General features: G+C 47.6%; 1 protein-coding gene across 1 annotated transcript in view; it reads left to right on the forward strand.

Moving 5' to 3' along the window:
• Positions 1-613: 613 nt before the first annotated feature.
• SMTNL2 (smoothelin like 2) overlaps positions 614-16,636 on the forward strand; it is a 166,038-nt gene continuing 150,015 nt past the window's right edge. The window contains exon 1 of the mRNA XM_069761382.1: positions 614-1,252. Coding sequence (XP_069617483.1) covers positions 908-1,252 — 345 coding nt within the window. The 5' untranslated portion in view covers positions 614-907. The remainder of the gene's footprint in view (positions 1,253-16,636) is intronic.

Consider the following 16,636-nt stretch of genomic DNA (forward strand, 5'->3'; position numbering starts at 1 on the left):
GAGCAGTATACAGGAGCAGTGGTCAGGAGCAGTATACAGGAGCAGTATACAGGCGCAGTGGTCAGCAGTGATATACAGGAGCAGTATACAGGAGCAGTGGTCAGGAGCAGTATACAGGAGCAGTGGTCAGCAGTGATATACAGGAGCAGTGGTCAGGAGCAGTATACAGGTGCAGTGGTCAGCAGTGATATACAGGAGCAGTATACAGGAGCAGTGGTCAGCAGTGATATACAGGAGCAGTGGTCAGCAGTGATATACAGGAGCAGTATACAGGAGCAGTAAACAGGAGCAGTGGTCAGGAGCAGTATACAGGAGCAGTGGTCAGGAGCAGTATACAGGAGCAGTATACAGGAGCAGTGGTCAGCAGTGATATACAGGAGCAGTATACAGGAGCAGTGGTCAGCAGTGATATACAGGAGCAGTGGTCAGCAGTGATATACAGGAGCAGTATACAGGAGCAGTGGTCAGGAGCAGTATACAGGTGCAGTGGTCAGCAGTGATATACAGGAGCAGTATACAGGAGCAGTGGTCAGCAGTGATATACAGGAGCAGTATACAGGAGCAGTGGTCAGGAGCAGTATACAGGAGCAGTGGTCAGGAGCAGTATACAGGCGCAGTGGTCAGCAGTGATATACAGTGTAGCACTGTAGTGAGCGCTGTACACGCTGCATACCGTCAGGTACACGGGGTTTCCCACCCTGCAGCAGCAGCACCTGAGCTCCTGCCTTCACACCCAGTGACAGGTGCCCACCACCACCGCAGTGACCTCCGCACACTTCACCTCTCTGCACTCAGGCGGAAGTGGCGGCCGCAGCACAAGGTGTCAGTCGTCAGTGCAGGACCTGAGCGTGTGATGCGACCGGCGCCGCGGAGGTAGAAAAGTGACTGCACGTCCGTTCCCCGCTCTATGGATCACCAGGGACTGGAGGTGTCGGTGTGGCCGGCGGTGAGCTGCAGGAATATGCCGGACGAGGATAACTTATGCCCGCTGCACGGAACGGTCCAGGGGCTGCAGGCAGAGATGGAGGAGTTCCGGCGCGGGGTGGAGAGGCAGCTGGAGGACGTGCTGCGGCTGGCGGCCCCGCTCTCCCGGTCTGTCACCGACCTGCAGTGCGAGAACCGGCGTCTCCGGGAGCAGGTGGAGAAACTCAGCCGCCAGGTGGAAGCACTGAGCCGGGCAGCGGGGCTGAGTGCGGAGGCGCAGACCAGGTTCTCCAGCCATGCGCTGCTGTCAGTGTCCGCCAAGGCTCAGGTCAGTCCGGCGTCTGCTCCTCCTCACTGCCGGTGATCGGGCAGCGGCTCTGTAACCTTCTCATCCTTTGTATCAGTTCCTCACATTTGTACGATCGCTGCACGGTCAGATGTCTCCGCAGATCTTCCGCTGTGTGGATGAGATAATATAACGTTTCCCTCATACCCTGGTGGAAAATCTGCTGCAGATCAGTCCCGACGAGGCTGACGTTGGGTTCTTATTCGTCAGTGTCTTCGGGAATTTTTTCGTTTCTGTTTTTTTTTTTCTTTTAGGTTCAACAACAAAAAATAATCATCACAATAATAGCATACACTGCAGCGAGGTGCCTTGATGTGAATGCACTTAAAAACTGCTGCAAAAGTGGGCACCGAAGGGCGTCAATGAAAGGGTTAAATGACTTTGGGCCACTGATATCACAGAGCAGACATTATAGAACACGGAGCCCCACATCAAACCCAGGTCTCTGCAGCCTGGCCCAAATGGGTACCGGGCATCAGAACTGGCATCAAAGTGGGCAGACGATTTTTGGCCATTTGAATATGTGGTGTTTTTAAGGGGTTAAATGACTTTGGGCCACTGATCTCACACTAAGGGTACGCAGGCAGTGATGCCCCAGACCAAACCCAGGTCCCTCCAGCCTGGCCCAAATGAGTTCTGGGCATCAGAATTGGCATCAAAGTGGTCAAACAGCCAATTTTCTCAATTGAATAAGTAATGTTTTTAAGGGGTTAAATGACTTTGGGCCACTGATTTGACACTAAGAATACACACATCGTGATCCCTGCATCAAACATAGGTCCCTCCAGCCTGGCCCAAAGTCATTTAACCCCTTAAAAACAACACACACACACACACACACACACACACACACACACACACACACACACACACACACACACACACACACACACACACACACACACACGGTTTTAAAAACAACACACACACACACACACACACACACACACACACACACACGGTTTTAAAAACAACACACACACACACACACACACACACACACACACACACACACACACACACACACACACACGGTTTTAAAAACAACACACACACACACACACACACACACACACACGGTTTTAAAAACAACACACACACACACACACACACACACACACACGGTTTTAAAAACAACACACACACACACACACACACACACACGGTTTTAAAAACAACACACACACACACACACACACACACACGGTTTTAAAAACAACACACACACACACACACACACACACGGTTTTAAAAACAACACACACACACACACACACACACACACACACACACACACACACACACACACACACACAGTTTTTGGTGTAGATTGTGAAGTTTTCAAAATCTACATTTAAAATGCTTTTCAAACAAACTTTCTGGATTCAAAAACCCACAGTGTGAACATACGCTTAAGCAGCTTCTTAACAAGACCGTTTTACTTGTAGAGCGTTCATGTGTATGAAGGGGTCCGGAGCTGTTAGCTGAACGATGTTCGCCCGACAGCTTTCTAACATGGCCAGCCTTGGGGTCTATTGTGGCTTAGTGGTGATGCAGCTAATTTCTGTGGTTTCGAGGCAAGCAGAGGTTAAACTCATAAAAACAGCGAAACTGCAGCAATTACCAGTAAAGTTGTCATGTGGTTCATTCTCTGCAAGAAACCCGGTGCAGCCCTACTTCAGCCTGTAGCATCAGAGTAGTAGCTAATGCTTTAGAAGCTGTTGGAGGAGACGTACTGGGTACGGCCTCGTTCACACTATTGTCATCTGTTTTGGATCCGATTTTCATTGGTGTGGTGTCCAAGTGTCACTTTTTAACTTCTGTGTTCAATGAGTGATTTTCTTTTATGCAAAACAAAGATTAAAATTGTAAACCACCTTCTTTTTAACAGTAATAACGGTCAGCACAGGATGGCACCCATCTGCTGTCTTGACTTGTATATGCAATTTTGATTCGTTACTAGACAAAAAAAAACCAGACCTGTCGCAGTCGTTATTATTTCTGAACGGCAAATTACACAGGCATGTGAACAAGTCCCATAGACTATACAATAGATGTGTGGGCTATCCATGAAAAACCGTAACAGTTCAGTTATCTAGGTTAGACCTTGTATATAGGTACAGGTTCAGAGCGGGAATGCACTTTATTTGCTGTAGTAAAAAAAAAATAATAGTTTTTTTTTTCTTCAATGTCTAGGCGATCACCCTTTAAAGTAGGTGTCACAGGTTTACCGTGACAGGAGCCAGAAGACCGCCGTGTCTGATTTCTGCTACTCCACTGATTAGAAGCACTTCACCTAATTAAAGGTGTAAATTTCTTTTTAGCAGTGCAGGGGTTAATCTGTTCTGTTTGAGAGCTCCTGGAGCCTTAAGGGTAGGTGCACACCGTCAATAAATGCTGCAGCTTGGGCGCTGTGAGTTGGACGCTGCGTACTTCCACAGTGTCCAACCCGCAGCGTCCAAATATTACAACATAGTGGAAGGGATTTCAAATCCCATATTCACTATGCGTGCACCTACGCCCATGGCTCACCCGCGGAGACGGACATGTGTCTCGCGTCTTTCCAGACCACAGCATGTCAACTTATCTTGCAGAGATGCGAGTGTCCGCAAGATAAATGTCACCCGTACAATATATTGGACGCTGTAAGTATGCACAGTTCAATGAACACATGCGGATTCACCTGCGTTCAAAAGCCGGCAGTGCTTTGGACACAGCGGACATGTGCTGCTTCTAAAGCGCTGCCAATTATTGACTGTTTGCACATACCCTAAAGCTCTCAGCTGTTCACTGTTAGCCACTCCAATCTCCTATATAATCTGGGCCCTGGCCAGCACTCATTGTCAGAGTTAGCTTATGCTGCATGGCTGGAAGTTTCAGATTTATCTGTGACTGTTGCCAGGTATTGAGTGTGTGATTATTCCTTTTCTTCTCCTACTTTGGTTTAACCCTATCCTTCACTCCCCGATGAATTACTTTATCTGTTTGAGTATATTTGTATGTTTGGTATTTTTCGTTACTCTGGTTGGTGTATTACAGTACATTACTGCTCCCTTTTGCCTGTATGGGGGATAGATACAGAAGAGGGCAGATTCTGGAGCACAAGGTACATGGTTCCAACAGGGCCTGCTAGGGCGCACCTAGTGTTAGGGACAGGTAAGGAGCCCCTGATTCCGAGACACACGACAACAGAGTCGTGACATTAGGACTGCAAGCTAGAATTACTTGTAGCTATGTAGAAAGATATTGGGTCACAAGCATGTACGTGAATATTGAGGGCATGGATCTCTTATCCCCTTCATGACCGGAGGTGTGTTCTTTTTCCCTCCCCTTCTTCCCAGAGTCAAATCTTTTTTATTTTTCTGTCAATATGGCCATGTGAGGGCTTGTTTTTGCGGGGGTGAGATGTACTTTTGAACGACACCATTGGTTTTAACATATCATGTACTGGAAAACAGGAAAAAAATTTCCAAGTGCAGTGAAATTACAAAATAAAAAAGTGCAATTCCACAGTTGTGTGTTTTTTTTTTTTTTTTTGTTTTTGTTTATAACCTTGTTCACTAAATGCTAAAACTGACCTGCCATTATGATTCTCCAGGACATTATGGGATCGTAGTCACCAAACATGTCTAGGTTCTTTTTTTATTTAAGTAGTGAAAAAAAAATTCCAAAGTTTGGTTAAAAACAGCACCGTTTACCGAGACCCGTCTCCATTTTTTGTGATCTTGGGCTGGGTCAGGGCTTATTTTTTGTGCACCGAGCTGACATTTTTATTGATACCATTTTGGTGCAGATAAGATATTTAGATTGCCCGTTTTTTACATTTTATTGCAATGTAACGGCGACCAAAAAAACGTAATTCTGCTCATAGCAATATGGCTATGACAACCATTGAGGTCTGCTGGAGACCTCTGGATGTCATGCCAACCCATTGGTGACCGTGATCATGTGACGGGGTCACCGATGGGTGGGATTAGTGACATGCTGCTGGGAAGCGCTAGTTAAATGCCGCTGTCAGAGATTGACAGTGACATTTAACTAGTTAACAGCTGCGGGATAGTGTTCTTGGGGTGATAAACTGTGTTAGATTGCACTCAGGTGGACTTCCTTTCACTAAATATGTGACTTATGAAGGTAATTACTTGCACCAGAAGTTTTTAAGGGCTTCATTGGAAAATGGGTGAATACATATGCACATGCTACTTTTTAGTTGTTTCCATAAATTTAATTTATGCCTTATGCTTCACCAACTTAGACTACGGTAATTTGTGTGTGATGCATCAGCATTAAATAGATTACAAAAATATTTAATACAGGTTGTAATGTAACAAAATATGTAAAAAGCCAAGGGGGTGAATACTTTTGCAAGCCACTGTATCACATGACTAGAGCCTTTTTAACCCCTTAGTGACAGATCCAAATTTTTGAAATCTGACCAGTGTCACTTTACGTGGTAATAACTCTGGAACGCTTCAACAAATCCCAGTGATTTTGAGATTTTTTTGTGACATATTATACTTTATGATAATGGTACATTTAGGTCAATATGTTTTGTGTATATTGATAAAAAGAATATCAGAAATTTGAGAAAAATGTAAAAAAAAATTAGCAATTTTCAAACTTTGAATGATTATCCCTTTAATCCAGATAGTCATACCACAGCAAAACATTAATAAATATCATTACCCACATGTCTGCTTTACATCAGCACCATTTTTAAAATGTTCTTTTATTTTGTTTGCATTTTAGGTGGTTTAAAAATGTAGCAGTAATTTTTCATTTTTTCAAGGAAATGTACAAAATTTATTTTTTAGGGACCGATCCATGTTTGAAGTGCCTTTAGGGGTCCCATATATTGGGAAACCCCCAAAAGTTATACCATTTAAAAAAAAAAAAAAAAAAAGCACCCCTGACACATTAAAAACTGCAGTCAGGTAGTTTATTAACCCTTCAGGTGATTTTCAGGAATTAATGTAATATGGCATGATACAAATGAAAATGTGTATTTATTCAGTCGCCATGACAGCACAACGAGAGAGGGGATCCGCCCTTCAGGGACAGGAAACCTCAGACATAAAAAGGGCGGCACCTCACTCCCCCGCCAGTTGGTTTCCTGTCCCTGACAGTGGAACCTCTTCAGGCAGACCTTTTTTGAAGAAGGTTGAAGAAAGAAGTCTTCCCACTCCTGACAGGCCGGATCAGGTAGCGGGGGTCCCCTTCCTCGGCCTAGTCAGGAGGCCGGTAGCACCACACGGCAGGGGGACTGTTAGTGTCGGTGAGAGCAGGAGGAAGCAACCCCAAGGGGTTAGCTTCTAGGTGTCACATTACCTCGTGAGTATACGCCGCCGTGTCTACGTGGCCTCTGGGGTCTGTCCACTCCTGCCTTGGTGGTCCGTCTTGGCCGGAGGACGCTGCCGTCCTCTGTTCGGCGCGTCTGCCCTCGGCGCCGCAGCTGTGACCGGAAGAGGCGTGTCCGGATGACGCAGCGAGCGGCGCCGGGCGGTGACGCGGCCGCGCACGCGCGGTAGCGTTCTTTCGCCGGCTAATGGCGGCGCCCAGGGGCAGGGGGAGGATACTGGCCGCAGGGAGTTCGGCGCTCAGCGTGGGGCACGGCGTGCAGTGGCCAGAGCCTATCGGTAGTTAATACCGATCGTTGACACCTGGAGGAAGCCCTGCTGACCCCCATCCGGGGGTGGTACCCAGGGGGATGTATTTAAGAGCCGCACAGATGGCCATCCTGGTTCCTGTCCATTTCCTAATGGAGTCACCGGAGGGAACTCCGCAGCTGTGCGGTGAACAGCAGCAGCCTTTGGAGCAGCCACAAACAGAAAAGTCTCAGAGAAGCTCCCAGCGGCGTTCCAGTGGCAGTAGTCGTGCTGGTGGAGCTAAAGCTGCTCAGAGGTCCACCAAATCCTCGGGCCGTAGGAATTCTCCGGCCAAAGAGGACCCCCCGATCACGGTACCGTTTACTTCAAGGATGGGTAAGTGAGCTACGTGAAAGTACGCTTTCTGATTGGTGTCCCTCCTTGTATTCCCTCTCTCCTTATTTAGGGGAAAAAATGTGCTTCCAAAGCTAAACATAGGGAGTGTGCCGTTTGTACAGAGCCTCTCCCAGATGGGCATAAAAAGAAGCTGTGCAGATCCTGCATACAGCACTTAATCGAAGAGGAGGCCCCTGACCTGACGTCTACCCTTAGGGACATGGTCAGACAGGAGATCAGGGACTCCTTAAAATCCAGTTCTCATAAGAAACAATCCAAGAAGAGAATACTAGGTTCATCCCCTGTATCAGAGATGGATTCCGATAGTGTGAGCTCGGATTCTCATCCATCATCTTCATCTTCAGAGGACGTAGAGTCTAGCCGAACATGTCTATCATTAGATAGGATTAATCATCTGGTGAAAGCTGTCAACAACACCATGGGGGTTGAAGAGGCTCAGCCAGAATGCTCCATTCAGGACATTATGTTCAGGGGCATAGACCGTAAATCCCGAAGGGTTTTTCCTGTGGTGGAGAAAATCAAGTCTCTGATTATGAAGGAGTGGAAGAAGCCCGAAAGAAAGGGGTCACTTCCGCCAGCATTTAAGAGAAGATACCCGTTCGAGGAAGAAGCTTCAGCTTCTTGGGACAAAGTCCCGAAGTTAGACGCAGCAGTGGCCAAAGCATGCAAAAATTCTTCTCTTCCATTTGAAGATTTAGGTAACTTAAAGGACCCGCTCGATAGAAAGGCTGATGTGTTCCTTAAAGGAGCTTGGGAGACTTCTGCGGGATCCCTGAGACCGGCAGTGGCGGCTACTTGCACAGCTCGGTCCTTGATGGTGTGGCTAGGCCACCTGGAAGATCAACTTAAGGATAAAGTTCCTAGAAGTGAAATCCTATCATCTATGCCCATGATCCAAGATGCTGCAGCCTTCCTTTCGGATGCATCAGCGGATTCAGTCAGGCTGGCCGCAAGATCTTCAGCCTTATCCAACGCAGCCCGCAGAGCACTTTGGATTAAATGTTGGCCAGGTGATTTACAAGCTAGGTCAAGGCTATGCGGCATCCCCTGTGAAGGAGTCCATCTGTTCGGTCCGGTACTTGATGAGCTGCTTGAGAAGGCGGGCGACTCTAAGAAGCGGTTCCCTCTATTAAGAAAACCCTTTTATAGGCGTGACTACAGCAGGGGATGGTCTTATCGCCGCAGATCTGATAGAGAACCAAATAGAGATTCATCCAGATATTACAGCAGCAGCAGAAGAAGAGGTAGGGGGTATATGTTTAACACCCCTCGGGACTCGAAGAAAACTCAATGACTAGCGGTCCAGGTGGGCGGTAGGCTTTTAGCTTTCTACCCAGCCTGGTTGAGGATCACCAACAGTCCATGGATACTCAGTATCATTAAAGAGGGATTAAAGTTCCAGTTTCATCAGATCCCTCAGGACAAATTTAAACTAACTCCTATCCGGTCTTCTCCTGCAGAACAGTTGGCGTTGGAGTCAGAAGTTCAGGATCTCAGACAAAAGGGGGTTCTTATTCGGGTACCCACGGAAGAGCGAGGTAGGGGGTTCTATTCCCCGTTATTCTTGGTAAAGAAGCCAGATGGGTCATACCGTACCATTATTAATCTGAGAGGCCTGAATGAATTCTTGCTAATCCCATCCTTCAAAATGGAATCTGTGAAAACGGCAATAAAGCTTCTTTTTCACAAGTGCTTCATGGTGGTCTTAGATCTAAAAGACGCCTATTACCATGTTCCGATACATGCAGATCACCAGCGTTTTCTCAGGGTGGCGATTTCTCTTGCCGGCACAGTGGAGCACTTCCAATATCAGGCACTCCCCTTTGGTGTTGCAGTCGCACCCCGGGTCTTTACTAAGGTTATGGTAGAGGTTATGGCACACCTTCATGAGCAAAACATACTGATAATTCCTTACTTGGATGACTTACTGATCGTGGGGCATTCAAAGTTACACTGTAAAGAGCAGTTAGAGAAAGTGATGGTAGCACTTCGTAACTTAGGTTGGATTGTCAATCTTAAAAAATCGCGTCTTCAACCCTCCACATCACAGCAGTTTTTGGGTCTTATTGTAGATTCAGCTCAGCAGGAATGTCGCCTGCCAGACTCAAAAGTCGATGCTATCCACCGGCTGGCCTCTAGAGCAATTAAAAATCCCGTAGTCTCCTTAAGAAGTGCTATGTCTCTTTTGGGGTCACTTACTTCTTGTTTTCCGGCGGTGATGTGGGCACAGTTTCACTCTAGGTCTCTTCAGTGGGATGTTCTACGTAATTTTCGGCGACTAGGCGCCAACCTAGATAAGAAATTCTCTCTATCCGTAGAGGCCACGGTTTCACTAAGGTGGTGGACGCACATCCCTAATCTGCGTAAAGGGGTACCTTGGACATATCATATATCACGAGTAATAACAACTGATGCTAGTCCCACGGGGTGGGGAGCACATTGGGAAAATAATTACGTTCAGGGTCTATGGTCCCGATCTGAGCAGGACTCGTCTTCCAATCTGAAAGAATTGATGGCGGTGGAACGCGCCTTGGATAGGTTTCTTGTACCCCTACAGGGTAGACATGTTAGAATACTCTCTGACAACCAGGTGACAGTTGCTTATGTGAACCGCCAAGGAGGCACAAGGTCTACGTCATTAATGAACGTTACAAATCGTATTTTTCAGATGGCCGAAAATCACCTACTCTCCCTTACGGCCCTTCATATAAAGGGGAAACTAAATACCATGGCCGATTACTTAAGCCGCAACGAGCTCAAACAAGGGGATTGGTCTCTAAAACCGGCTGTCTTCAATCAGATCGTACGGTTGTGGGGATGTCCAGAAATAGATCTGTTTGCCAGTCGAGGAAACAAGAAACTCCATCAATTCTGTTCCCTAGACCCAAGAGACAACCCGTACGCAATCGACGCTCTTCTGATCTCCTGGAACTTCAGTCTCGCCTATGCGTTTCCCCCTCTGAATCTAATTCCTTTAGTTCTGAGGAAGATTCGGGAAGACAAAGCCCGAGTTATATTAATAGCTCCATTCTGGCCCAGAAGGTCTTGGTTCCCATGGTTAAGAAGCATGTCCATTTCCCAACCATGGATTCTCCCAGAAATTCCAGACCTCCTCTCCCAGGGTCCAGTTTTGCATCCACGAGTAGCCAACTTACATCTGACAGCGTGGAACTTGAGAGGTCACTTCTGAAAAAGAAGGGATTCTCTCAGAACCTTGTAAATACGCTGCTTAAGAGTAGGAAAGCCTCCACGACTAGCATTTATGTTAGGATATGGAGGAAGTTCCTATCAAGCTCAGGAGCACAGATCGATCAGAAACCTGATATTGCTCAGATCCTAGAATTTCTACAGAAGGGCCTAGATTTAGGCTTAGCCACCAGCACCCTTAGAGTTCAGGTTTCGGCTCTAGGGGCACTATATAATTCCAACATAGCTAGTAATCACTGGATAACAAGGTTTTTCAAAGCGGTCACCAGATCCAGGCCGGTTATTAAACAGAGAATAGTTCCATGGGACCTAAATCTTGTGCTCTCGGCTCTAACACAAGCTCCGTTCGAGCCCATTGACTCTGTCCCGATCAAGATCCTGTCTGTCAAAACAGCCCTCTTAGTTGCCCTCACATCGGCAAGAAGGGTTAGTGATCTGCAAGCATTGTCCAGGCAGCGTCCGTATATGCAAATTACGGAAGATAGAGTGGTGATGAGGCCTGACCCTCTTTATCTTCCAAAGGTCGCGTCAAAATTTCATAGGTCCCAGGAGGTAATCTTGCCTTCATTTTGTCCTAATCCCTCTAACAATAAAGAACAGAGATTTCATTGTTTGGACGTGCGTAGATGCCTTCTCCGATATATTGCAGTAACAGACGCCTGGAAAAAAGATCATTCCTTATTTTTATCCTACCAGGGAGTTAGGAAGGGGCTTAGGGTATCAAAGAATACGCTAGCCAGATGGATTAGGGAGGCCATATTTCTTGCTTATACCGCAGGTGGCGGGGAAATTCCAGAAGGCATAAAGGCACACTCCACTCGTGCGGTAGCCACATCTTGGGCTGAGAGGGCAGAAGTGTCGATTGAAGACATCTGTAAGGCGGCCACATGGTCTTCTCCATCCACCTTTCTTAGACACTATAGGTTAGATCTAGGTGGCTCCTCCGACCTCACGTTTGGGAGAAGGGTGCTGGAGGCGGTTATCCCTCCCTAGTCACTTTTTTCACTTCTCTGAAAGTCTCTCGTTGTGCTGTCATGGCGACTGAATAAATACGTACGCTACTCACCTGGTAGCAGTGTTTTTTCAGGAGCCATGACCGCACCCTTATATTCCCTACCCTCTTTGTTTATGGGTTCAACACTTCCTTTAGTTAATTCCTAAGTTTAGTCACTGGGTGAATTGTACCATATATTAATATTGTCTATGTGCTACTAACCTAGAAGGTCCTTTCATACTCTGTAAACCAACTGGCGGGGGAGTGAGGTGCCGCCCTTTTTATGTCTGAGGTTTCCTGTCCCTGAAGGGCGGATCCCCTCTCTCGTTGTGCTGTCATGGCTCCTGAAAAAACACTGCTACCAGGTGAGTAGCGTACGTATTTTTACCACCTAAATGCCGCTAACTTCTGAAAAGGTTACAACAGCCAGCAGCTTCCAAGGCCGCTATTTGGCCGTGAATTGCCATCGCCAACATCAGGACCACACAATCATGATCTGAGGGCACCAATTGGGATAAAGAGGAAGCCCCTACACTCTAACCATTTATATGATGTAGTCATTACTGACAGCAGCATCTAAGGGGCTAACCAGATATGGACGATGCAAACGCTGATCGTGGCTGATGCAGCAAGTTGCCAGCTATAGTGCACAGCCGACAGCTGCTGGATTGTCTATAAAGGCACGGATGATTGACCTCGTGGAGACCAAAACATCCAACACCGCGGAGACACCATCACGTGTTTCTCAACGCAGTGATCCAGAACACTGCCCCCAAATGCATTTAGAGGAGCTGCGGAGACACCATCACGTGTTTCTCAACGCAGGCAGTGAATAGCCAGGCCTTTCCCCGGGAAGGAACAACCAAGGGAAGGGCAGCATCCAATAAAGGAAAACATCCAATAAAGGAAAACCACCTATGCCAAGCATGCTATCCATCCACAGACAGCTGTTTCGGGGTTTTTGCATATTTGGGGGCAGTGTTCTGGATCACTGCGTTGAGAAACACGTGATGGTGTCTCCGCGGTGTTGGATGTTTTGGTCTCCACGAGGTCAATCATCCGTGCCTTTTATAGACTTTCTACTAGGCACTGCTCCTGATAGCCAGTTTCCTACTCCACACTGTTGAGGGGCAAAAACCCCGAAACATCTGTCTGTGGATGGATACCATGCTTGGCATAGGTGGTTTTCCTTTATTGGATGTTTTCCTTTATGGGATGCTGCCCTTCCCTTGGTTGTTCCTTCCCGGGGAAAGGCCTGGCTATTCACTGCCTGTGTTGAGAAACACGTGATGGTGTCTCCGCAGCTCCTCTACATGCAGCTGCTGGATTGTCACCTGTATGGGGAGGCTATTCTCTTATATCTCTGGTCAGTTAAAAGACGTATAGGTGGTCAATAAGCGGTTAAGGGAACCTGTCAATTGATACTTACTGCCCAAACTGTGAGCAGCATACATCAGCCCCTGGCTGTGTAATTATTATTATTTATTTACATAGCACCATTGATTCCATGGTGCTTTACATGAGAAGGGGTTACATACAAATTACAGATATCACTTACAGTAAGCAAACTAACAATTACAGACTGATACAGAGGGGCGAGGACCCTGCCCTTGCGGGCTTACATACTACAGGATAGTGGGGATGGAGACAATAGGTTGAGGGTTGCAGGAGCTCCGGTGTTGGTGAGGCAGTATCTCCGGTAGTGGTGAGGAGGCAGCGGGGTCAGTGCACCCTGTAGGCTTTCCTGAAGAGCCGGGTTTTCAGGTTCTGTCTGAAGGATCCGAATGTGGTTGACAGTCTGATGTGTTGGGACAGAGAATTCCAGAGGATGGGGGATATTCTGGTGAAGTCTTGGAGGCGATTGGGTGAGGAGCGGATAAGTATGGAGGAGAGAAGGAGGTCTTGGGAGGACCGGAGATTACGTGAGGGAAGGTATCGGGAGATTAGTTCAGAGATATATGGATGAGACAGGTTATAGATGGCTTTGTAGGTCAGTATTAGTAATTTAAACTGGATACGCTGAGGGAATGGGAGCTAGTGAAGAGATTTGCAGAGGAGTAGCGAGGAGAGAGATGAATTACTCGGGCAGCAGAGTTAAGGATGGACTGGAGAGGTGCAAAGGTGTTAGCAGGGAGGCCACAGAAAAGGATGTTGTAGTAGTCAAGGCGGGAGATGATGAGGGCATGCACAAGCATTTTAGTAGACGGACGGTTGAGGAAAGGACGGATTTTGGAGATATTTTTGAGCTGGAGGTGACAGGAGGTGGAAAGAGCTTGGATGTGTGGTTTGAAGGACAGGGCAGAGTCAAGGGTTACTCCAAGGCAGGGGGAAAGCGTGATGTCGTTAATTGCGATAGATGGGTCAGGTAAGGAAAATCTATAAGATGGAAGAAAGATGATGAGTTCAGATTTGTTCACATTGAGTTTGAGGAGGCGAGAGGAGAAGGACGATATGGCTGATAGACACTCCGGGATTCTAGACAGCAGAGAGGTGACGTCTGGGCCAGAGAGGTAGATCCGAGTGTCATCCGCATAAAGGTGGTACTGGAATCCATGGGACTTTGATTTGTCCCAGGCCAAGTGTATAGATTGAGAAGAGTAGGGGTCCTAGAACAGAGCCTTGGGGGATTCCAACAGAGAGAGGGTGTGATGAGGAGGTGGAGTGGGAGACGCTGAATGTGCGGTTGAAAAGGTATGAGGAGATCAGGATAGGGCGGGGTCTTTGCCAAAGGAGGAGAGGATCTGTAGTAGGAGGCAGTGGTCAACTGTGTCAAAAGCAGAGGACGGGTCTAGAAGGAGGAGTACAGAGTATTGTCCTTTAGCTTTGGCTGTAAGTAGGTCATTAGTGATTTTGGTCAGGGCTGTCTCAGTTGAGTAATGGGGTCGGAAACCAGATTGTAGATTGTCAAAGAGCAAGTTAGATGAGAGATGGGAGGAAAGTTCATAAAGAAACATGCTGCTCCAGGATTTTGGAAGCAGCGATATTGGGCGATAGCTGGACATAGCTGTTGGGTCGAGGGTTGGCTTTTTAAGGATAGGCGTGATTGTGGCATGTTTGAAAGCAGAAGGGAAGGTGCCAGAAGATAGTGATAGGTTGAAGAGGTGGGTTAGGGATGGGATAAGTGTGGTGGTGAGGTTCGGGAGGAGATGGGATGGGGTCAAGCGCACAGGTGGTGAGGTGCGATTTAGAAAGGAGACAATTAAGCCCCCCTTCAGTGATCTTGGAGAGGTAGGTTATGGGATTTGGGCATTGGTCTGGTATACAAAGGGGTTGTGGTGGTTGAATAATGAAGACTTGCCTTGGTTTGTCGATCTTATTTTTAAAGTGTGTGGCAAAGTCCTCAGCAGAGATGAGGGAGGTTGGAGAGGCAGTGGGGGGTGGACGAGGGAGTTAAAGGTTTTGAATAACTGTTTGGGGTTGTAGGACAGGGAAGAAACGAGGGTTGTGAAGTAGGCCTGTTTAGCAGAGGTGAGAGCAGATTTAAAAGCGAGTGTTGTCTGTTTGAATGCAGTGAAGTCGACTTGCAAATGTGTTTTCTTTCAATGCCCTCTGCAACCCTGGACTGCTGCCGGAGCTTTTTAGTGATGTTATTGTGCCAGGGTTGTCTATTGATACGTCGCACTCTGCCATGAACGAGAGGGGCGACCATGTCAATAGCTGATGCGAGAGTGGCATTGTAGAAAGCAGTGGCACTGTCTGTGTCATGGAGTGAGGATATGGATGCCAGTGGTAGGATAGAGTCAGGGAGCGTGTGGGAGTCTAGGTGTGCAAGTTTCTGCCGGGGTGCGCATGTTGCTGGACATGGTTGACCGGTGGAGGACTGGGATGAGAAGGTGAGCAGATGGTGGTCGGATACAGGGAGAGGGGAGGTGGTGAAGTTAGAGAGAGAGAGAGAGAGAGCAGAGACGGATGAAGACCAGGTCTAGGGTATGTCCGTCTGTGTGGGTGGCTGCGAAGGACCACTGAGTAAGTCCAAAAGATGAAGTAAGGGACAGAAGTTTGGAGGCTGTTGACTGAGGGGTATTAGTGGGGATGTTGAAGTCACCCATGATGATGGTGGGAATGTCAATAGAGAGTATGTGAAGAAGCCAGGTGGAGAATTGGTCAATAACGGCAGTGGCCGGGCCCGGAGGTCGGTATATGACGGCCACTTGGAGGTTGGAGGGAGAGTAGATGTGGACAGAGTGGACTTCAAAAGAGGGGAGGATAAGAGCGGGTAGAGGTGGGATTAGGTTAAAGGTGCAGTTAGAACAAAGAAGACCCACTCCTCCATCATGTCTTTTGCCGGGACGAGGGGTGTGGGTGAAGTGGAGGCCGCCGTAACACAGCGCAGCAGGGGAGGCGGTGTCAGAGGGTGTTAGCCATGTTTCTGTGAGGCCGAGGAAGGCAAAATTGTGAGAGAGAAAAAGGTCATGAATCACATGAAGCTTATTGCAGATTGAGTGGGCATTCCAGAGTGCTTCAGAGAGAGGGAGCAGGGGGGTGGGCGTCAGGGGCACGGGTTTTAGGTTGGAAAGATTGCGGTAGTTCGTATTAGATAGGGAGCGATAGGAGGGGGTAGTCATGGGAGGTATGAGCTGTGGGGGTCCAGGGTTGGGAGATATGTCGCCAGCAGTAAGCAGAAGCAGAGAAAGGGAGAGTAGGTGGGAGAAGGAGAGTGGTCGACTTGTTTTATGTTTTATTAGGACAGATTTGAGGTTGAGGAGCAGGTCAGGAGAGGAGGACAGGTGGGGAGGTAAGAGTGCAGTGGAGATGATTATTTGGTTAGAAGGTGCTGGGGTTTGTGGATAGTGAAGGAGAGAGAGGATTAGTGGAGCAAACACTGTAAGGGCATATGTAAACATGATGGAGTAAGATGGGTTAATAGAAAAGCTAGGTCCAAGTAATAAGTGCTTACTCAGCAGACATACCCAAATGAGACAGCGACAGAGTGGGGTCACGGCTATAATCTCAGCCATGTATGTTTGACTCTGAAACGCTGAAGCATTTCAGCGAAAAACATACTTTTAATTGCTGTTGGGGATCGAATCGCGTGGGTGAGTAGTTGGACAGGCAGGTCCCCGGCGGCTTCTCTCTGCCCGCTGACAGTGACTGACAGGTCTCTGCCTATATGCGCACATAGAGCTGTCATAGAGCCAGGGAAGGGTTGTGATGGACGAAAAA

Source organism: Ranitomeya imitator, chromosome 3 (genome assembly GCF_032444005.1).
Source record: "Ranitomeya imitator isolate aRanImi1 chromosome 3, aRanImi1.pri, whole genome shotgun sequence".
NCBI lineage: Eukaryota > Metazoa > Chordata > Amphibia > Anura > Dendrobatidae > Ranitomeya > Ranitomeya imitator.